Genomic DNA, 25,192 nt, shown 5'->3' with positions numbered 1-25,192 from the left:
CTCCGAGCCCCTCGGTGGGGACGTATAGTGAGCTGATGATGATGATCTCCGAAATGGCTCAATGGATCTTGATGAAATTTGGGACAGATGTAGAACATAGTCTGGAAGAACACATATTCAACAATTATTTCTTTTAATTACGCGCGGACAGAACCGCGGTTGACAGCTAGTATATACATACATTTCTATTTGGCTCAAAAATGGTAAACCTGCTCTGCTAGTAGATACTTCCAATATTCTATTGTTCTTGAACTAACAATTTTAATTAGAATGTAACTAATACTATAACGAGCCTTTGTGGCTTTGTAAAGGCAACGTTACCTACAAAAGGTAATTCTATAACATTATTGATCAACTTCAATCAGTTGTCAGTTTTAATGAAGCATATCTCACAAAGGACTAAAATGTTTGGATATTTTCACTAAAAAAAAAACTTATCTCTCTTTGATGTTTGTTTGAAGGTACCTCTAGAACGGCTGCATGGATCTCGCGGAAATTTGATATACATGTAGAGCATAACCTGAATGAACACATAGGCTAATAATTAAGTTTTTTTTAATACCGCGGGGACGTACCGCGGGCGACTGCTAGTATAAAAAGGAGTAGGTTATGTTAAATTCTGAAAGTTTTATATCAATAAAGACATAGTCATATTATACAAAATTTTAAAGTTGTAAATCATGAAGTTTAAAACTTTAAAAGCTCTACGCTGTAGTTTAAAATCTTAGCTGCGAAGGGTAATATTGGCCGTCTGTGTAAAAGCTCGTAAAGATCATCTCTAAGCTCCGATATCGACTCATCAAACTTTCTCGAGAGTAATGAAGACTTATGAGTCTGGCTTCGTAACTCCTAATTGTCATTTTAGTTATTTGTCGGGAGCTGCTCGTTAAGTGGCAGTGACGTCAGAGGACGTTGACACATTTCCTGAGAGTCGATTTTTAATTAACTTAATTACTCACCCTCAACGGAAAATGGCAGATGCTTTGTGAGCAGAAAACTTTGAAATCATATTAGGGTAATGGTTTTATAAAAATTATAAATGCTGATGTTTGTGGGGTAATATTGTTTGTTAATTATTTTTTAATAATATTAATCAGAAAAATTAATTACAAAATAGTAATTTTCATGAATAAGAGTCACAGAGATTCGTAAAAATGTTCTGTAAATGGTACTGATAATTGAATAAATATTATTCATTTGCTTAATTGAGATATACTGCAGAATTGGAAAAGTTTTAGCTATTTCGACTTTCATACAAAATGACAAAAAATATCTCGTCAGAATATTTAAAAAGTGAATATGGAAATTTTTAATGTTTTAAAGCTTCGTATAAAGTACAAGATAAACCCTTTGCAAGTCTAAGCCCTCTTCAGGCGGTTTATCGAGGCTTTAATGCGTTGTACATCGTTCCACGTGAACGGGCATGATTCATCAGGGCCCATTCACGGCGATCTCTGGATTCAGCTGCGGTTTATCTAGTGATGCTACTTTGAAATATATTCTTCCAATATATCGATATAGACAAATCAATTTCAATTAATGTCTTGTAGTAAAATAGTTATAAGTTGTTATAAGTATATAAGTTGTTCAAAGTCCTTGTGAAATGATAATAATTAAAATGTTGCTTAACCACTTTAAGAAATTAACTTACTATCTGCCATTTTATCCAATAATACGTCCGTTGTTCAAGTCAGTAGCTCAATGTTAACGAACTATTGTTTTGCTCATAAGTGTACTTTAATAATGTAAGAATAAAATAAAATTGTGGTTATCTTTGACGTTGTAAGTCACTATGTGGTAGATTTATCGATATCGACAGTATGCGGACATCACTATGTTCACTCGACAGAGATTTAGCCGACGCGCTGTCGACGCACGGATTACCGTGATTTCCCGGGGGGCTCGGACCGAAAAGACACCTCCGTTGCATCGACGATATTACTTTCCAGCGACAGCTTTTGACGTATCAACCAGTAATTATTTTGTGGATGATTATTATTTGTTTAGTTATACTCTAGCGGGTAGGTTTTCGCGTCCCGAGTGTAATCCTGGGTGATGAAGCAATGACATTCTGAGAATTAACGATGAAATATTGTAGCAACAGAACTTATGCAACCGATCAGTATGTGACATTGACTTTACGCAAGTTGGACTGCGGATTCATAAACAGATCGACTAGCAAATAAAAATACATGATATTTAAATTAAAATGTGGAACCATACATATTCAGACTTATTTTTTTTGGAAGATCGGATTCTTTTGTAACAATGATGGAACAAAATGCAGTTTTTATTGATGGAGATTTGAGCTGTAATTACTTCAAATGGCACTTAATGTTTTTTACATATTGAATTCAATTATTGTTTTTCTAACAAAGCCGTATATATTAGGGCAACATATTACTCTTGTAGATGGGTTAAGAGTGCGTCATCCGCGCGTTCTGATAACTTAATGTTATGACGAAAATGAAAACATCGATGTCCACCCTCCTAAGGCGACGACAATGCATCACGAGCCGACATCCGCCGGAAGTGGAATAACGAGGTCGTTGTTCCGCCCGATCCTCCCCCTCCCGCACTTCATCGCTCCCAACCCCGGACTATTTTTATCCAGCACCCCATGGAGATTATTTTTGGTTGGCATTCATTCGATCTCAATACCATGGTGATGAATACCGGTTCATATTAACAATTTGTCCGGAGGCTGTTTATGGACGTGAATACATCGATGTTATCAAAGTAATAACTCTTAATGAGGACGCTTTTGAATAGAATATTATGAATATACATACTCGTATTTTATGATACAAGATGATTCATATCAGTTTTTTTAATTATTTTTTTTAGACTATGATACGCTTCGTTGATGTAAAAACAAAATAATGTTTGAATTAAGAACCGAACTTGAGTTCCATTTTTGAAATTCATAGTAAAATGTCTTCTAATGAGCTTTAAAAGGCAACTTTATTTACAAATAGACTTTTGTACATCACACGTAAAACTAACTCTACATTTTGTTAAAAATAATATATTTAATTTGTTATTTATTTCACCTGTAGAGGTTCATAATACAATTTATTATTAGCGTAATGATGTTCTGGCTGCGCACGGGGCGCGGCCACTAGAGTAAAGCCTCTTAGTTATAAGCCTCTCTAATTAGGACCTTTGACGACTAACATCACTCGCGATCGCCTCGTTATTATAACTTCTGGGGATTTAACTTGATATTTTGTCAAAATTGTGTGTATAATTTTTTTGGTTTGTAATATTATCGTTATCTCCGATTTTTACAAATGAATTATAGATGTCAAATTATGGTTATGTACACGTGTTTGTACAGTAAACAACTCATAGTATGTCTCAATAAATAATTTCAAACGAAATGTAAAATTTTATAGATATTCCAGACTCTTTTGTAGTCCGTACAGTTTCCTGTTTCATACAATAGTTCAACTCCATAGGTAACAATGGCTTTCGTAAGTTACAGGTCTGAAAATGGAAAGGTCCTTTGACTCAATTATAAAATTTTATCATAAGTCTTTGCAGACAAAGTTGCATTTTAATTTTTCAATACGTTTCAACGGAAGGGTTGAAAATTGTTAAATTTATCACCGACATTACAAATCCAATCTCATAATTTGTACTCAGCGTGATACAAAAAAGGGTACCTTAATTATTTTGCTTTTTGTTTTGTGTTGGTGTAGTTCAAAAATGTGATCAAAAAAAATTTAAGTCTATAATGGAAACAAATTCTAGTATTTTTAGGTAAAACAAAATGCATTCGCTCCAAATTCCAACGAACTTAAAAAATGTATACAACTGACAACAACTTTCGATAAGTCATATGATTGTCGCGCGTCGGTTCCATACATTTTTAAAGTTCGTTATGGAATCGATTCGAAGCGAATGTATTATATCTAACCCTGCTTACCTATTACTTTTTATTGGCTTTGTCGATCTCATGTGTCAGAATTCAAGACCAGCCTATTTATTAGGAATACTCAATTTTTTTTATGATCTTGACAAAAGAAAATCTATCGTAACTTAATATAGCTCCCGAATATTATATAATAGATATGTTTATATTAAACATTAATCTTAATTTTTAGTTATCTATATACTGTTAAATGCACACAGTATAGTGGACTAAGTGATCAGTAATATACAGTTTCATTCACTGCCTCCACTGGACTGGAAAAAGCGATAAGGAGCTTTAAGCAATAAAAATGGGCTTTCACTGAGGGCGCAAATCGATTGTACTGCCTGGAAGACAAAGTTTAATATAATATGTTTCTATTAATAAAATCTGTCAAGTAAGAAGTAAAGTAATCCCTTAGAAGTAAAGTAAGTCCTTATTAAATTTGCAAAAAACAAGCTTGTCTTGTGTAAAAATTAGAAAAATATATTTAATCATACTAATATATTTATGGAGCGTCGGTGGCTCAGTGGTCAAGCACTTGACTTGCAATCTGCAGGTCCTGGATTCGAATCCCGCCATGTACCAAAGTGTTTTTCGATTTTCGATTTAGAAGATACGTGTGAAGTCAACCAACCCGCAGCAGGCCAGCGTGGTTGACTATGGCCTAATCACCCTTAACTTAGGGTAGGCTCCGAGCCCCTCGGTCGGGACGTATAGTGAGCTGATGATGATGATATATTTATACTTATACTAAATATTATAAATATTAATGTTAAGATGGATGGATGTTTGTTAGAAAGTATCTCCAGAACAGATCAACGCATCCTGACGAAATTTGGCACAGATATAGAACATAGTCATTAGGTTTTTTCTAATAATAGGGTGACGGAGTCGCGTGTGACAGTTAGTGGTAAATATATTAGAAATCAAATAATAAATAAGATTTGCGGCAATAAACAATGAATATAATTATTGTAAGATTTAACTTCGTACATTAAACAATGTTCGACTAATGCATTTCCGTCATTAACTAGATGTTTGACGATATCGCAACCTGTTTGTAGCACGCAATCATTCATGCTGACACGATACTCAATAATTATATTTCCCGTCATTTGATTTGGCGCGTTGAGACCATTTGTACTCTACTGCACGACGTGCCAACTCAAGTAACGGGTACTATTGCATCATTGTAATTATTTTGAAATACATAACCAACTATTCAGTAAACAATATAAATGAAATACGTAATTTTATTATTTTAAAAATGATATGCTAGTTAAGATCATACAGAAAAAAAATGGAATTCGTTTTTAAAAAATTATGCAAATAGTCTTCGTAAAATGACTACCATTATAAAAAAAAACTATGCATAAAATTGCAAGCGCAATGCTTTTCCGTCATGTTGGAAAAATTTTAACGTGCGGTGGTAAGTGGGGATAGGATGTTGGTAGGGGCGGGTGGATGCGGGGAGGTAGCGAGGGGTGAGGGATGGATGTAAACACAAAGGTTCCGCCGAGCCGGCAGTCACGTGGCGCGTCCGCCGGGGGCGCATCACTCTTAAGGGCGATTTCCACTCTGTACATAGCAACAAAACAAAAACAAACTTTAAAAAAAAATTAACATCTACGGACGTGAAATCGTCCTTAACAGTGATGTGCCCCGTGAGCTTTCGTTCATATCTAGTCACCATATCGTGATTCGAAATCCTTTACGAACTTTGAATTTGTATTGTCTTGGAGTTATTATTGTATATAATACAACAACCACTCTAAAGAATATCGATACAAAACATATCAAAATTAATTTTAACATATCTAAGGTTTAAAATTAATTTAATACTAGTGTTAGTTTATGTCTATGGGAGATAATACAGAGGTGAGTTTTTAATTTTACCCTACATATTTATATTTTAATCTACAGATGTTTCAGTTCTAAATAGAAATAAGTATCTTATAAACTCCCATCTTATCTTACTTCTTAGTAATATTATAAATGCAAATGTTTAGATGGATGGATGTTTGTTTGAAGGTATCTCCGGAACGACTTAACGGATTTCGCTGAAATTTGGCGTAGCTGTAGAACAAAGTCTGGAATAACATGTAGGCTACTTATTAAGTCTTTTTTAATCATTGATATATCATTAAGCAATTTTTTATCGCCTTTTTACATTTTAAAGAAGGTAAGCAATGTTAGGTAGTTGAACAACATTGATTTTATATAAAGTAGTTAATATTAAAATTATAGATTTTGTATTTATTCATTGTTTTCAATCTAAAAACAATAAAAAACATATTTCAACTATATTTATGCTAAACAAAGATACTGCGTACCTATGCAAAATTAAATATCATATTTCAATTGAATATTTACTTTTTAATATAATCTTAAAGTTGCTGCATATTATGCTATTTTCTTAACAATTAATTTATTCAGTTATTTTGCGCAATTTGGATAATTAACACAGATTTCTGTGTTATGTTAAACGTTTGTGTGAGTTTGGTAAATACGTAAAGCTTTATCATTCTGCTACTGCCAACATGAAATGCGTATGTAACTTTTATTTGCATATTTAAAAATAGAAATCTATACTAAATAGTATTTGATTGAATGATCTTAATTGTCTTTTAAATTCGATATATTATTTAATAATCAAATCAATACATACCGATCTAAGACTGTTTGTACACAAGGTGATGTAAATTTTCTAAATGTGCTGATTTTAGTCGAAAAATCGTAACGGGTGTAGCGGGCTTAAAGCAACAAAATTACATAAAACTTGTACTTAGGTACGTATCGTCGGCATGTCTATCTGTTATCGTAAAAGCCAGTATTTGTAACCTATTTGTCAAGATTATCTTGAGAGAAGACGTTGCGATTTGAAGATTATTTTTATCATAAGGTGGCAAATAAGCAAGCGATCGTCTGATTTTCTTGCTGTAATCGCGAAGTGACTGTTGCCCATAGACATCCGCAATTACTTTTAATCGAAAGAGGAGATAAAAAGATATCACGCCTTCTTTTGCGTGGTCGTGGTATTACACTGGGTCAGCCACACCATTCGTGCAACTAATATTGTTGCTGGCGTCTACCACTGTTAAGATGGAACAAATCTATACAAGCAAACCTATGGGTTAATACATCAGCCGTATCGTACGTCGCTATATCTGTACTGATCGAATGGACAATTCTTCGTTGTATGTACGAAACGCTACGAGATACGGGCGCAGGGATGCAATATTAGTTTGAATGATTTACGTTGCTTGTATACTAAGAGCCTCATTGAAGCCATATTGAATCAAACTTTAGTTGTTTCATGGAACTGTCAGTTGAAAGCATGATATCCAAAGGTATGGGTTTTTCATATTCACAATCTTTACTTCTTGAATATTTTCTGATGAAAGAAAGATTTTTGTACACATACGCACTCGTTAAAAATGACCCTTGTTGGCCATTTAAAGATTTTAAGACACATTAATAATTTAACAGGAAAATCTTTTCATAGATTAACTTCGATTGTAATAAATCTATAGATTAATAGTTACTTTCATTCAGACTGTTTATTAATATAAAGTATTGGTTGTTTGTCATATTTTTAATATCAAATGGTTCCTATTCATGATGCATATTATTGACAGAGAATATTTTATGGAATATACACTTCAATACTAGAATGTCTATCGGATCATTCCTCTCAATGTTTAAATAATAATGGGTTTCTAAGAGAAATATATTGGAAAATAAATTGGCCCCAAACTAAGAAATGGGCACGTTAAAGATTTAATTTTCCCAAGTTACAGAGAAAACAAAGAAGTCTCGTTGTTTCATATAAATATTGGTAACTAATAAATTTATTTACAAACATATATCTATGAATGTATATTTTTTCTGAACAATGTTTAGTTTGGAACTTTATTAAAATGTTTCATGACATGTTATTAAACTTTTATCTTATCTTTGATTATCTTCTGACATATCTAAACTATATCAAATCAATTACGACATAAAAAGCTCTCTGCACCCCCTTCTAAACATCGGAAGCTAACTCAATAAACGATCGAGCCCCTGAAAATATTTCAACTAGTGCCCGTCGCGAGTTGTTTATATCGTTGAAACGTTAATAGAGTTATTAAATTTAGCGTTAATTTATTCAATTTGCGTCGGGACCGAGACAATGGCAGCGAGGGGCGGAGTCGCCGGGGCGCCGCCCGCTCGCACCTGCAATCGATATTCTATGTATACGGTTAATTCATTCCGTACATATTATACATAAATAAAGGTATAAGGTACCTTTGTTATAATAGATACGTATTATTCATGACACAAGTTGTGTGGTTTCAATATACTTAGTTTCATGATATCCTACGATAATACTACTTGCCTTTGTGTTACTTATAGCCTTAGTAACTGGCATGTTTCTCGGTAAAAAAAAGTTAATGATGAGAGTTGACGGCTAAATTTGGAGAAAATAGTTATTTAAAATTTATTAAATTCAAATATAGGTTAACTCGTTCCCTAAAATCTTAATAAACAGATTAATTGTTTTATAGAGTAATTAATTTATTCAGAGTTTATGATATTATGTATTATATAATTTATTTATGATATTTAAATGAAATAATTTAAAAAATGGACACCATGTTTGTAGCATTTAAACTGATATACCTTGCTCGAGCTTCCGACGGCTAAATAGCTACTATGAATTTTTAACCCTTAGTAGCCTGATTTACATACGAAAGTTATTTATTTTTAATATTACTGTGTTTGCTTGATAAAATAAAACAATAATGAAATTTGTTTTTTTTTTTTAAATTTCGTTGGAAATAATATAATACAACAGTAAAATAGGTACAGCCAATCTATAAAAAAACTAATAGTAATGTGAACATTCGGTTTAAAAGATTGGTATCAAAATTGAAACTCTAGGCTAATAAGGGTTAAGCATTCTGATGCTTGGTTTGTTTGTACCATGCTAACAATAATTTTTATATTATATTATCATTGGTTAATATTTAATTAAATTTTTGGTTTAACCCTTTTTCTTTTACGAAAATACAGTGTTCTTAAATTCTAATTAACTCTCTCTGTACTATTAATTTGAAACAAATATTGTTTATATATAAATGTAATGCATCGATGATATTATTAAATACTCCTAGTTAAATCATATAAAAGATACGAATAAGCTATAACATTTTTAAGGAAATACAGAGGTATGTGTGTGGTTTGAACTGAATTTTATTGCGTCCCGAGCGAGAAAAGGTCTCGTCTCCCCAAGGAGCGATCGGTGGGCAAACATCGCGATCCGACGGAATCGAAGCTTTCGCTTATTTTGTGCCGCATCTATTGCTGTATTTTCTTTTAAAATAGGAATGCTTTACAATTTAATCGTTTTTATTTTGCAGTAAAAAGTTGAAATCATATTAGAGTTACACATAACATGCTAAATTATGTTATGTAAGATTTTATCTACATAAGGTTTAATAATTATATTATTTTATCATGCATTTAACTATGATCAAACAAAAATATATTTATTAAGAACAATCAAATATGATGATAATGAGGATAGGTGTCTTTTGTTTTGTATCATGCATAAAAAATATTGCGATCTCATACATTTTTTTAATAACAACAAATTAACTTGTCCCATTTTGCGACGTACTAAATGAATTGGACAGCATCAAAAGTGTAGGCGTAACGATGCCGAAAAATTCAATAAACTGCTTCTAAGTTATTTTCGGTTGAGTTCACAATTTTCTATATTAAATCGGCGTAGCTCGGGCGGGTTGCTACGATACCTTAGAGGAGTTAATAAGTCATAAATAGAAAGTTAGAGGGAGACGGGTGAATTCATTAGGCCCTTTGTAAAAGTGAGAGGGCAGCACCCCCAGGTAGCGGTGATACGCAATCGTCTGGAAAAAGGTGCTTTGGGAAAAGCTATGAGGTGTCTACACACTCTTTAATGTGATCTCTGACATGCGACAGTGATAATATAACGTCGAGTCATCTTCAATAAATTGGTACAAAAAATTGTATGGAAATAAATATAATAGGTTACTAGCTAATTGAGGCAATTCTGATTAGTAAAGTAATTTTTATTTAAAAAATAGGTTAGATTTCCTTTAATAAATTGCTAAAGAAAGTTAACACTTAAATAAATCTAGCTATGTCGAAAATATGATATTATGTAATCTTGCAAGATTTCTTTCTGTTCCTAAGTGAGGATTGACTTATAGTCAAGTCCTTGTTCTTTATTAGTTGCAAATTATTTTAAAAAAGGAGGAGTGACTATAGATATCAGCAGAATGTTGTTACCGAGTGCTTGAGCACACGGCCGGTAAAGTGGCGGATTATAATGGCGGATGAGAGCGTCCGCTCCGACTCTATCGGCGTTGAGTGCTCGTTCAATGTCTCTTTGCTACAAGTACAGATGCACTTATCCCTGTTATCGGCTAAACGGTACGTTGTGTATGGAAACTTTACATGATTAAAGGATAAAATTGTACAATATTTAGTTACTTTTGTCTTTTGCTGATATTCCATTTCTTTCTACAACATTTTTAAATTTGGTGAAGGAAAACAGTAATGAAGAGCATTTTGTATGAGTAGCAATTTCTATCAGCTTCTCTTGAGTTACTAAAATGTAGTTCAGTTAACATACTATTTATATGTCAAAAATTTCGGAATTAATTATCAGTTTTTGAATAAAACTATAACAAACAAATAATCAAAAATTCCACCTTATTTTACTAGATAAATTAAATACGTAAAATTAATACCTCGCAGTAAAATAAAACAAATCTAATCAGCATTAGAAAATGCGAATTATATTTGAGCGTTCAATTTTTTATAAAGTTGTTCAATCAGCGGTTTTAGAACTATTTAAGCAAATTGCGTTCCGCCCCTGCTGACGCTTCAGATTATGAGGCGAGGCATTAATCATGAGTGGAGGGTGGCTTCGCGTCGGCCGACGTTAGCGCGAATATATTTATGTACGACATGCTCATACAGCTATTGTTTCGCATGCATTTTTGTCTCGTGTAGTTTTTGTTACCGAAATATACTGAAGCATGAATTTTGTAACTTATTACGTTTAAAAAAAATTGAGTCAGTAGACACCATTTTATATCTGAGATGTCTTAATCCTAGTTACTTTTAAATTCCTACATAGGCCGACAACGTAGATATAACAAGAAAGGAGAGAACTTGATTACTTTCGAGGGTATTCATGACATTATTTTGTTATTTTTTGGTGCATTTTGTTTGAGACTTTTTTTGAAGTCGGTTTTCTTTTTTTACATGTTCAAAAAAGTTTAGTTCATATTTAATATGAATATTAAACTCTACTCTGTGAGATACAGAATACTTATATCGAAATTGTAATATGGGTACTAACATATGTAAAATTATGCAATAACCTTTAAATAAGTTACTACAATCTTCAACATTTATCAATTGTGTTAATTATTGGTATGTCGCAAATGCGTTGCTTACTTTAAAAAAAAATTAACTTATATTAGTCTTACAAATAAAATATTAATCATATAGAATGTAATAGTTTTAGTAAATACTGAAAAATTGATCATAATTTATCGAAAACCTTATTTTCAGCGATTTATGAAAAGAATTTAAAACGGTCTGATGGACAGATAACATTCTTTAAACGAAGTATTCAGTCAACGTTGCGGTTTGAATCATATTACAAAGAGCTATAAAATAATATTCAACATATTCTAGACAAGACATAGAAAGTTACCTATTAAGTAACCTTATAAAGGTCTTTTTTTTACTATTTATTTCCTTAATAACTATCTTGTTATGAAAAAAAACAAAGGAATTGATAACCTTCTTGAAGTCGGCTCAAAATGGATCAATATCTTTTCAGGAATATTATGAACTGATCAGGTATTGATTTTAGGTGATGTTTTACTATTTTTTTTATTTTAATTATGTTGCAATCCTTATAATATTTTTCCGGTTTCTTTTAAATTTAGAAGGATTCAAGCACATTTATATGAACAATTGGAATAATGCCACATCCATAACAAAAATTTATATAATAACTCTGCGAGGATTCAAAGGTTCGAGCTCAGTGGACCGAGGAAACTTCATTTGTGGCTCCTCTGGCCGTGAAATGAAGTCGGCTCGATATTGCGCCGATATCATGTCGCTGAGCTAACGGCCCGGGGTAAATCACAGATTTTATATCGGATGATTTATTATACCTCTTGCCTATAGAAATTTACATTTGCGTTCGTCTGACGTAATGGTTTAGTTTGCTAACATTTTTTCTGAAATGTCGATTACAAAATACAACAAATATAGTAAGTTATAAGACCAGTACCAAATTGGTTTTAGTTTACTTTTATTTTATATCAACACAATGCTACAACCTGAAGTTCTGTATGTCTTGATTCAATATGTTTTCAGTCTAAATATACGAACACTATATGATTAATTCTTAATGTTTTTGTAGTTCTAAAGAATAACCGCCATCCTAATAGGCATGGAACCTCAAAACTTAAAACCAGGTTTTGAAATACAACCTATGCTTTGATACACATAATAACGAATAATATCAGACTGCTTGATATGTTCTCAGTTATTATTCTCATAAATATCAAATTCAGGTCGCGGACGAGAGCGAAAGCGTGCCCGTGGCCGCGTCCTGATGCGTTGGAGGAACAGAGAGGTTTAGTGGGTATGCCTCCGCTAAGGAGGAGAATCCCACATAACTACCGCGTCGCCCCCGGGGCGCGGAGTATGCATAAAGCATTTCTCCCTGGAAAAAAAAATCAAATTCTCGTGTCTCCATGTTAGTTACTATTCTACTCAGAAATAGCTTAATTGACTTTAAATTTTATATGCATATTCAGTAGGTCTGAGAGTCGGCTACCATATATTTTTTTTATCCCAAGCGGACGGAGTCGTGGGCGACACCTAGTGAGATGTCAAAGCTTAAACCTTTAGGTACTAATTTACTACTACTTAATTCTCGATAATATTTTTAAATGGCTTTAAAGTTAGTCTTTGTAAATAATTTCTATAAGGATATTTAGGATCAAGTGTACCTCTATCTCTCTCTGTCACAATTAGTTTCTTCCATATCACTTTGACATCTTCTTTTGGGCCTTGTCACTCTCACCTAAGTACTTAAATCATATATGCTATAGGAGACAATGGTAAATTGGTGAATTCAAGATTATTTTTCTCCTGAATGTTTAAAGTCAATATTGTATGTTAGTTTTATTTGTCTGAGGTATGTGAATTTGGAAGTATTGACAAAATCCTACCGTCGGTGAAAAATTATACCTTGGCGCGACCATTGATTTTTTTGATTTATTAAGTAATAATGTGATGTTAATTTGTGTTTATGATTTAGGATTATTAAATAATGACAATTTCAAATGATGTAAATTTGGATTAATAATTTTTAGGTTATCTGGTTTTAAGATTACCTTTTTTATTAAGATTCTATGTTAAGTTATGACAAAAATCTAATATAATGTATAAAAATAGTGAATTTAGTATACAATGCTTTAATGTACTCCATTAACAAAGTTCATACAATGAATATAAATCCTGGATAAATCCGTGCCGAGGCATTGATGGGGTTGTTGCAAGCTCTATGTACTTTTGGACCTCCTGAAAATTTTCAGAAATATTACAAAACTCCGCCCCTTTACAGCTCGGTTCGCTATTGGTCGCAGGCTTTCTACTTCTGCCGAGTTATCGACCAATGACTGTCGGGGCTACGCGCAGCCGTAGCGCTACGATAGAGGAGCGCGGGGCGCTACGCCGTAGACAGAAGCTGCTACGGATCTGCTACGCCAGGCGACTGAAAAAATGTAAGTAGACTTCATTGTGTCATACAAATTATGTAATCAGTGCTTTAAGCCTTTGTTTTTTTTTTCAGATTTAAGCATTATGTAAAATGTTTCCATACATGTATATGTCTATACTATGGTATATGTATAGACCTATCTATATTACATATAGTTGTTTTTTAAATAATTGCTATTATTGAATAAATCAATAAAATGAGCATTATATCTCAGCTATTTCATTAACATTTCTTTAAATATTAACAGCAAGATTTTTCAAAGACATTTTTAGTTTAAATAATTTTGGCTTTAGGACTTAAGAACATTAACGCAATAAAACATTTAATGAAAATCAAATGCAATGTTTAAATTCAGAACTCTAATTATTTCTATTCATTTTAGGTGTTAGCACGGTGCGATAAGAAATTGATGTGGGACATCGGTAGCCAGCAATGCAGGGGCTCCAAGCCGCGAAGGAGAAGGCCTCAGGCCTCTTTGCCAACAAACCCCTTCTCTTCAAGTAAGTTCTAACATTAATCTTATAATTTTACTCATAAACTTTTATTTAATAGTGGAAGGAAATATTACCGCCGGCCGTCGGATTGTAAATTAAATATTTTCTAGGAACATAAGCTAATTATAGTTAATACGTAAGAACTTAATTAAAACGTGTAACAAAGTGGAGCTATTACGTAATAGACCAAAGCATCGAACAATAGTTATTCTATTGAAATAAGAAAGTTATTGTGAATCAATTTTATTTAATCTGATTAGCAATTTACTAGATTAATATAACAGTGTTATAAACAAGAGAATGACTTTGGTACCTTCCACAATATATAATATAATAGTTTTATAGCATGATCGGGTTCCATATTTGGAAGATGATGCAGGAATTTTAAAGTGATTAAAAGAATTAGCGCTGTCTTGTTAAAGACTGTAGGCTGTCTGTAAAGGAGAATCTTTAGTGGGATGCTTGTTCGTGGTTAGCCACTTTAACCTAAAGCTTGGAGGTTTCCGGCATTTGATTCATTAATCTAATATGTATGAGCTTTTTTTATTTGACAAGTTCTAAATCTATAATCGTCGAAGACCTTACGGCGGATCTTACATTTCATTTGGATAGTTTTGTTCTATTACGTAATAGATAAATAGCTTCATAATCAGATTTAGATTTGAGAATAATTTGATAGCATCATCAACAGTAAAATAGCCCACAAAATGGTTTTTCTTAGCGTTTTCCAAATAGGAAAAATATTTGGGCTTTGTCAATGACGTAACTTAAACAGGATCAGAGTCTAAGTAGATCTTATACATTCTCCTTTGCTAACATAATTACAACTTAGGTTATTTGGACTCGACAAACCTCTTAAGCTGTTGGAAAAACATAATTCTAATGGGGTCATAACGTGAATACAATTGCCAAATAGAGAGAAAGGCTGCCAAACCAAAAATGGGTCAACAAAATTAGGCCTTTTCTATGACATAATCGTATCTCAAATACATTTGCAGAACTGTTAATTTTACTAATATTATATGATAAATGCGAAAGTACAGGTGGATGAATGGATGTTTGTTTGAAGGTATCTCCAGAACGGCTAAACGGATCTCGATCAAATTTGGCATACATATAGAACATACTCTAAAAGGACGCATAGGCTACTAGTTATGCTAGTTTCATTCCGCGCGGACGGAATCACGGGCGCATAGCTAGTAATTCATAAATAAAGTTCACATATAAGAAATAAATAATGACGCTTTATATTAATATTCCATTAATTAAATCACTATGTTATCTCGTTACAATAAACGACAAATTAAATAGCAATAACTTTGGCAATAAATGCGTGAGTACGCAGTTGAAGAAAAACAATCAGTGGGTCAAGAAAACTTAGGGAGGCGAGGCAATTTAGTTGGAAGCTGGGAGTCGATCGTCGATAATATTGACAGCCGAGTAATACGTGTTGCAATAGAAATAAAATAAGGGTGCACTACCGCGCCGTCTGACATCGCTATCGTGAATAGGGCCGACACAATTACATATTCATTTATTTTGTGTCTTTTTCGTTAGTATCTTATATTTTAAAATCGTTCTCGTTGAAGATGAGGTGAGTAATTAAAATTGTGTCGGAACCTTAAACAATATGTACACAACGTACATCTTTTACACCAGGCGATTTTAATCGCTAACCGTTGGTTTCTGAGACAAAAAACTCTTACCTCTGTCATCTTTGACAAAACAGAGATAACAATATGTTTTAAACGGTGATTTCAGTCTCAGTATCCCACGGTACGTGACTTGAGGTACGATTAGACTATAACAGAAATTAATGACTACTATTTGCCATTCGATTTATACTCTTAGTGTACAGTGTTTAGCGTCTTAGTCTATATCTACTTATCCGCAATACAATGTCATATCGGTAAGTTCACACACACGCGTCGTAGACATTTTGTTCCTTTGTCGCCAAGACCAGTCACTCGTAACCAGTTTATCAATATCGTCGGAAGAAAAGTCGCTCCAAAATTCAAAATAATAAATGTTATCGTGTTCATAAAACCTTAGCTCTATAAACTGTTCTTCGGATTATGGATTATGTCATAAAATATATTAAGATATACCCGCGGTGGAACAAATTGAGCGAGGAAAGGACGATAAATAATGCGATTATTCGTCAGCGGATCGCAGCAGCCCTGGCGGGTACACAGGCGACTGCTCTGCGCTGATAACAAACAGACATCATCCGGATTTGTGTCGTCATGCGAACGCACCATGTTTGTAGCGCTTCGATTCCCCAACGAGACCTCAACTAAGCTCCGGCAAGATTTTCTATGTATTGTGTTTTATATTTCTATCTTTTCTTGTATCATATTTATTATATTTAATGCTTAGTAAGATTTTACTTGTTCTTAATAGAAATAAAATAAAATTTATTTATTTATGCTTCAAAGACTATTGATGAGGATGATGATAATCATTAAAGAAAATTTCAAATTTTATTTGATAATATTTGACTTCTAAGTTAAAAGAGCTCTATCCGTTCTTTTACATGTTTATTCAATTGTGGTAAAAGGAAAAAACATTTTTATCTTTTATACTTTCACAACATTTGCATAATATAAAATATATTTTTTTTTATTTAAGTTTTCTTTAAACATTAATATCCTAACAATCAAATAGACAAAAATAATTTCGAAGGGGAAATAATAAACGTACTTATACGTATCTCTAGTCATCTATAGGGCTTAAAGCTCATAAATTGCGTAGCGAGCAGAGAGAAAGGGTAGCCGGTTCATTATTTAGTCCGTTTAAATCACTAAGTCCTTAAAAGACATTAGCAGGCTTTGTAGAGTTATCGCTACACACAAAAGAGATTTGAAACTCAGTGACGGGGGGAGGACACGTCAATTATGGCTCTCAATGTTTAGCTTACGATGCATTTGTACTTTATACTTCGTGGATAAAAATACCTTTGTTTAAAGTTATGATTGACAGTATCTACTTTGTACTTTTTATAAAGCATTTTTTCGGGAGATAGGGAAGTATATCAAACTATCTTTATTAGTATTGACATCCGAACTTATGTGAAAAGTTCAATTGAGAAAGTATGAAATGAAATACAATTAAATTGTAAAAAAGATTCTGAGAAATAAGACTTTTTGTTTTTGAATTGCTTCAATGCATATTGTCAAATAGTGTATTTTATATTTTGAAGGACAATGGCTAGTGTAATCAATTACCACGAATAAGGTCTACTCTAGTGTTTACTAAAAGAAATACACAGTAACTGATAAAGTACGATTGATCAGATATCATTAGATCATACGAACACATCTTAGCTCTGCGCGGTAATAAACACTGGTGGTTTTGAATATTTGCATCATATTTTTATGCTGTAGATTGTCATTTGTGTGTACAATCTATAAAGAGGGTAGACAGCTCAATACGTGTACAGCACTCACGCTAATTGTTTCCGCCATTTGAATATTGCCGGCGACAATTACTGGATTGGTCCATCGCTCGGGGCCGCGGCTGCACAACGGACCCCTGGATTAATTGCTCCCCGACACTTTGTTTTATTTCGCACTTAACAATAACATTCGAAGAATTACTCTTCGTATTAATTTTAATCAACAATCGTTTTACATTTAATAAATAGATGTCTTTTAAATCTTATATTTTGTATTTTTCTTTTCATATTATAAGATGGCAAATGAGCAAGCTGCCACATGTATTCGCCCATAAACATTTGAAATTAAGATGCATTGCGTACCTCTAATAAACAAAGGAGAAGGAATCTATTTCCCCTTCTCATCGTTTTCTTATTATAAAGGGCGAGTTGGGTAGGTGGACTAAAATTAGGCCTCAACAGACGAAACGCGAAATTGTTGTCTTCTGTGTGGTTTTGGTATTCCACAGGCGGAGCCAACCCATTTATACCTAACAAATAATGTTGCAAGGTCTACCATTGTACGAAATTATGTGTACCGTGTGTTGCAATAATGGTAGGTACTGTGTTTATACGAAATACCTTTACATTGCACGTACTTGAAATGGCATTGCGTTAAAACACTTAAACGTATTAAGAGGAATGAATAAATGTTTTTATACAAGTGTCATGACAGTGACAACCTACACTAAAAAAGTTCTTTGTAATAGTTTGCGTCTAAAATTTTTTTCTCTAAAAAAAGTTTCAACATTGGCGCGCTGTGATCATCAACAGGGTCGGCCTAATTTATCTTCATTAAATAATTCTTACGCTTTCAAAACTTGATCATTTGTACACTTCAAGTTACGATCTGTGATCGATAGATGAGAGCGCCAGGTTGTCTGGCCGTCTGTCCGTCGGGACGGCGCGGCGCCGCGGCCGGCGCCAGGGGGCCGCGTCTCAGCTATAAATCTCATAAGCAAAACTGTGACTTTCACTAAATTATCTATTTGTTTTTCACCGCAGAATACTTTTATTCGGAACGGTAAAAGCATTTTATTTGGAAAGGAAATTGTAGGCTGAATTGAATAGTATAGCCTTCGAGTTTTTATAAAAACTTTTTAATATTTTAGTAAAATGTTGAAGACAAATATAATTATATGACTACAGCAGTTAATACTTTGCTTAAACGGGTGTTTTGATTTAAGCAACAAAGATACAAATGGAAAATGTGCGATGAAACTTATGAATTTGTTTTCTTTTAGTGATTTATGGATCTTATTGTCGTGGTCTTATTTAATCTATTAAAGCTTAAAAATAATTTACTGGTACTAACAAAAGATCTTTATATATTTTGTATTATACTTAAATTTATATTAAAGTTATAATTAATCCGCATCAGTAGTATATGATTTCAATAAGGCAACACAAATTGTCAGTTATAATGAGGTTGGTGAAAGGACACGGTTTTAATTTGCGGCGTGGACACGGGGCGCGGGCAGCGAGGGGGGAACGCTGCCGGGATTAATCCAACTTCAAAGGCCTCGGTTAAATTACAAAAGTCTAATGAATGCGACTTCCAATATGCACTAAATGAACACGGGTTTTACTCTTAATATTTAATTAGTGGCTTGATTAAATATTGAATTATTTTGATTTAAAAAAATATTGTTAGTTATAGTACGTGGACTGGATCTGAACAAAGAAATGATGAGAGATTGTCTTTCGGCTGAATTTTATACATAATATATGCTTCGTACTGCAATAAAATTTGTATCTCATTTGACTTGAATTTTATTTCTTCTTTATTTTCATTTGGATTTTATTGAAATTAAAATCTTTTTATCTTCAATAAGTGAAAAAGACTTGGTACACTAATGTATACCAAGTCTTTTTTCAAGTACAACAACGAAGACATTTTAAAGTACGCAGCGTCCTAAAAATTACAGTGTATGAGTAGAAAAAAGGATTGTATTATTCTCCTGGAGCTGGGTTTCTTTTTAGGATTTAGGTCACTGTTTCTCACCCAGTCATTAAATGGGACAAAACTCACGTTGCTGTAGCTCGTAGCTACGTCGTAGACGCCATCATTGTAAAGACGTAGAGATGTGAATTAAAATTCTAAAAATAACATTTTAGTACTAGTCTAATAGTAATAAATAAGCGAGTTGCTGTAAGCAAGAATTATTAATATTACGTTATAGCGAGTTTTTGTTTTAAGAATTAATGAACTTCAAGTTTTGTCCCCTTATTATTATTTATTCGTCAAATCGAAGTAATATTTTGTTCGTAACATTGGCAACAGTTTCTAAAGTAGCTAATATTGGGAGAAGAATGTCTGGCGCCTCGCTGCCACCAGACTTGGCGGCGCCCGTTCATTTATTTGTTTGTGATTCCAAAACAGCCTATGTGACGTAATTATGGCTGTTATTACTATTATGTTATATTGTATCGTATTGAAAATTAACGATCTGACGTAATATGACGTGACTAATCGTGTTAATCCTGATTATGAAATACAACTGTGGTTCTTTACTTTAAAGAATAAGCAATATTTTATCTTACTAATATTATAAGTGCAAATCTTTGGATGGATGGATGGATGTTTGAAGGTATCTCAAAAACGGCTGTATGGGTCTCGCCGAAATTTGGCATAGATATAGAACATAGTCTAGAAGAACACATAAGCTACTAATTAAGTTTTTTTTTAATTTCGCGGGGACGGAGTTGCTGGTGACAGCTAGTAGAGAATAAACCTGTAAACTTACATTGAAGTTACACCGTTGTGAGACATTCGTGCTATCGGCATCTCCGCTAATGTTCCCCGTGTGCAAATATTTGCTCGGCAGCCCTATCGATCAGGCGCGATCACGCCGCACTTTACGCTGCTTCTGTCACGTCTCGAGAGCTTGTAAGCCCGTGTGCGTGCGACTCTGTTGTCTCACATCTTACGCTCACCAAGTATTTTTATACATAGTATTGACCCTCTTTTCGTGAGTGGGTGTTATGAAATGTAGAACAATTCTTTATGCATTTTTTGTGTCGTTATGATTAAAAAAGTAACTAAGTTTACTAATGTTATAATATATGACTTTTTTGTCAATAATGATAAAATACATTAATGGTAATTAATTTAAAGACATTAAATAAAATCTTTACCTTAGTAATTAGGTCAGGTATTGTGTGTCAGCTTTATACTGTTGCAAAATAAATTGTGCCTTTACAAAATTTTGTAAAATTTAATTCTGGTCAAACGTCACTGTTATTACATCAGGCGTTGGGAGGCTCGATTGAATTTCCGGTCGGTAACGACGTTGGAGCGAACGCCACCGGAAATACCGCTAATGCATGTCAATTGTTGTGCCCTTAACTTTGTTACCGGGAAAATTTCGACGTTTAATGTTTTTACCTTTAAATAATAAACATTTTATATTAAAATAATCTTAGGAACTACATATGTTATATATAAAGTTGCTTTTAAGAAAAAATATTGGTGATTAATTTTACATTTTAGATCGTGCAGATTTTTTTATTTATTTTAGTATCTTGACGATAGCATAAAGTAAAATATTTATATTACCCTAAACACTGCCTGAATTAAAAACTTTGTATTATCCCGTAAGTAACATGTCCCAAGAAATGAACAAAGGGTTAGAGTAGCGTATTGCTTAATGGACAGTGAAGGTTGTGATAGCGGCGTGATAAATCACCAGCGTGATTACTGAGCCATTATCTAAAATCCAATCTCGGCGACAACTCGCAGCGCCTTAGTAAAGTTGTTGACGACGTAATTGACACGGACGTGGGGGAAGCACTCCAGTAATGGGATGGGTGTTGAGGAATCTTCAAAATTATACCATTCATAGGATGAAATAGTCTTAAGATATTTAAGTAAATGGAATTAATATAACTTTTTTCCACTCCTAACTTGTAGACATTGAATAAGAAAACTAAGATTTTTATCACGTTCTAAAAAGGACGGATAACGTACCTATCTTTGACTTCACAAATCTTTGTAGGATGGTCAATATCGTTGCTATGTTGAATCAAAAATTGCGAAGCCAAGTTGGAATACATCAATGAAATATGCTTAAAGGAAATATACCGTCTTATTGGCGCAGTTGCAAAGGAACGCCTTTGCAGGCTTCTCTTTGAGGAGACATTTGAAGGGCTTACACGGAATGGATTCGATTGTGCCGACACACTTATTTGTTTGTCGTCGATCGACTCCATCTGGGGTTCTCATGTTAAAACTTAATTTAGGGGAACGCTGACAAACTGATATAGCTTATTTTGAATACTTATGTAAATGTATAGGGCTATATTTATAGTCAAAATTTGTAAATACGGTGAAGGAATGTTTCAAATTTCATTTCTCTGCCATGTAAATAGAGTTGCGATTGAGGAAGTGCACTAACAAAGGCTTAGCGTACTTTTTAAATAAATCTGATTATGGGTGCCCTTTGTTTACAATGTAACAGACGCAGTACCAAAATAAAATATATTAACGTTTTAAATTATATTTTATAGCCTTGTTAAATTTAAATTTAGTAATAAGTGCTGTATATATCAATCATGGAAAACATGGAAAGGGCTCTTATACGAAAATCTTAAATGGTTTTTTTGTCATACATCCCAACCAACGTATTGAAACGTTGGCTTAGTATTTAAATGGATTCCCATTTGTAGTCTCGAAACATGAAAATAGCGTGGCTCTTAAACAGAGAGGGGTGCAACGTAGAGCTACGAAAATAACACACAGTACAGTTCGGATACAATATTCAATTTATTGAATTTAAATGCCGAATAGAATCGCCAATAGAATTAAAAAGTGACATATGGTTAAAGTAAAATTAAATTTATTCTAATTTTAATGAAAATATTTGGTCGAATTTAATTACAAATGAATGGAGGTTAACCATAATACAGTATAAAATGATTCGGCGTGTAAGTAATATACAAATTATTTAAATAAACTGGAAAATAATAGTTCTTACATCATTACAATTAAATAAAACATATTTAAGTTAAATAAATATTAGAGGTGCTTATTCTTTTATTATTTTCGCCTCTAAAAGTTTTTAGCTCTATGCACCACGTACTTTTAAAGTATATTGCGTATCCTCATACATACGTATAGAGGGTTATTGTTGTTTTTCAAAGCCGACGCTAACGGTGGAAACATTTCGCCTTAACTGAAAGGGGTTTCACTATGCCTCAACAGATTTGCGTGTGCGGAGATCTCTTAGATGTAGACTGCTTCTTTTTAACTGCGGTCGCTTTTATTACGAGTTTACGAACCGTAAAAATGTAAATCAGATTGTAAGATCGTGAATTATTGCTCCTTTTTTATTGCTATTAATATTTTGCAGACAGTACCACAAAGCATTAAGTTTACGATGTGTTTTTATTTTCTTAGGGAAGAAATAATTTGTCCTAATCCACAATCACATATTTTAGTTGTAGCTAAACTAATGTTATGTTTAGAATCATCAGAAATTTTGCAGAAATAAGTAGAAAATATATTCCATAGTTTGTTAGCAGTGATTTATTTTGTATAATACATTTTTCGCACGTTTTACCCATAGCTAACTGCATTAATATTCAAACTAGTCAGACAAAGTATAACAAAAGTTCGGAGATCATTAAAGTCTAGACAAAAGCTTTCAATCTTTCTTATCTCTATCTTATATTTCTTTAGCGAATCTTCCTTAACGAGGACTACTTGAATAGATAGCATCAATGGATGCAACTTAAATAGATATTAAGAAACATTTCCAGACCTCCTCTAAGATAAGTTTCACTTGATCCCCGGCCATTGTGATAGCCATCTGTAGAAAATTCGGTGAAAAGCCCCGGGGTTCATTCGCCATTCATGAGGCGATTTGATTTACTTAAGATCTTTTGCTCGATACTGTCTATTAAGCGAGTGGTTCGCCAGAGGATGGTCCTTTATAAAAGAATAATTGAATACGTTGACCGTTTTAAACAGTAACATGATATTTTTTACATTTATTTAGATTACAATAAATTATATAAGATTTGAGTTTATTAAGTCAGTAATTTTAAGAGACGAGTAATTTTAAATGAAAGCGTCGGTGTCTCAGTGGTCAAGCACTTTACTTGCAATCGGCAGGTCCTGGGTTCAAATCCCGCCATGTACCAATGTGTTTTTCGATTTCCGATTTACATATGTACATCTATCAGACGTTCTTCCTAGAAAGGAAAATATCATGATGCAACCTATCTGAGAAGAAATTCAAAGTTATGGGTGCAGTCAACCAACCCGCACTTAGCCAGCGTGGTTGACTATGGCCTAATCACCCTTAACTTAGGGTAGACTTCGAGCCCTTGGTGGGGACGTATAGTGAGCCGATGATGATGAATTTTAAATGACAAGAACGTAAACACAAATTAAGACAACACTTACATATTCTCTATTCACGTTCGGCCAAGCAATATAAGAGAGTTATAGTAACGAGAGAGTAACTCAATTGTAAAAAGCTATGGTAACATATTAATAAAGTTTTATGCGTATACTATGAGGATTTTATCAAAAGCTTTATTAAAACTTTTTATGATGTTAAGAACAAAGTTAAACTAAGTTTAACTTGATATAAAAGCTCAAAGTATTTTTCAACTTTGTATGAGATATTTTTTTATTTTCTGATGTTAAAGTTCGAGTCATTTGAGTATTTTTTTTATTTCCATTCATTTCGATATTTTAAAAGTGTGATAAAGGTAGGCTTTATCGAACTTAGGGAGGTCTAACGCGTGGTTCCGGGCGAGTGGACCGACGATTTATAAAATGAGTTTGCGGTGCAACCAAGCCGTGATACCCCATTGGTTACGTCTCACTTCTTTGTTAGGGATTGTCGATATCAAAAAATTCTTGCTATCGATATTTTGAACTGAATTTATATTCTGTTTTGTTATTAAAAGTTTTGACACGCAATAAAATACAGGATAATCGGCATCCCGTAATGATCCAGATTTGATTATCTTTGGCAGATTTTGATTTCGTTCGTTCGTTAAACTTTTTTTAGCCGCCTTTTTTTACCGCTCTTATGTTATTAAACTCGACTTATCGCATCTGTTTTTCCTTCTTAAAAATCTTAAATACTTTTTACTTTTTAAAACTTCATAAAATAGCGTAGAATTGGCTTTTTCTTAACTAAATTGAAACATAAAAGCTTTAAAACTAACAAACCATAAAAATGCAAATCAACTAATTGGTACTTAGTTTTCTAAAACAACGTTACTTCATTATCCTGAAAATAGCGTTAACTTTTTTCTATTATCCTTGTATTTAAATATGAACCGTTACATAACAGGTAAAGTAGTTTAATACTAAAAACATATTTATACCCTTTTATCGATAAATTTTCTCTAGCAAGGTATACACATCACTATCGCAAGGCATTTGTCGCGGGCCGTCACCATTTCTCCCTCGGCGCGCCATCAGTGGAAAGTTAAAAGCATTGAAAGACATATCGCGAGTTCCTTCCCGGCTCCAT

The 25,192-nt window shown here is 33.2% G+C and overlaps 1 protein-coding gene across 2 annotated transcripts in view; it reads left to right on the top strand.

Moving 5' to 3' along the window:
- Nucleotides 1-5,561: 5,561 nt before the first annotated feature.
- Nucleotides 5,562-25,192, top strand: part of VGlut (Vesicular glutamate transporter) — a 36,696-nt gene continuing 17,065 nt past the window's right edge. Inside the window, exons 1-3 of one of the 2 annotated variants that reach the window (XM_013321444.1) lie at nt 5,562-5,797; nt 13,633-13,770; nt 14,149-14,266. In XM_013321444.1, coding sequence (XP_013176898.1) covers nt 14,199-14,266 — 68 coding nt within the window. In that variant the 5' untranslated portion in view covers nt 5,562-5,797; nt 13,633-13,770; nt 14,149-14,198. Of the gene's footprint in view, nt 5,798-13,610; nt 13,771-14,148; nt 14,267-25,192 lie in introns of both variants that reach the window. The other variant, XM_013321436.1, reaches the window with a different exon arrangement.

This window comes from Papilio xuthus, unplaced genomic scaffold, assembly GCF_000836235.2.
Source record: "Papilio xuthus unplaced genomic scaffold, Pxut_1.1 DF828952.1, whole genome shotgun sequence".
Lineage (NCBI taxonomy): Eukaryota > Metazoa > Arthropoda > Insecta > Lepidoptera > Papilionidae > Papilio > Papilio xuthus.
Note: the sequence above shows the minus strand (reverse complement) of the source record. Positions and strands in the feature narration are given on the sequence as shown.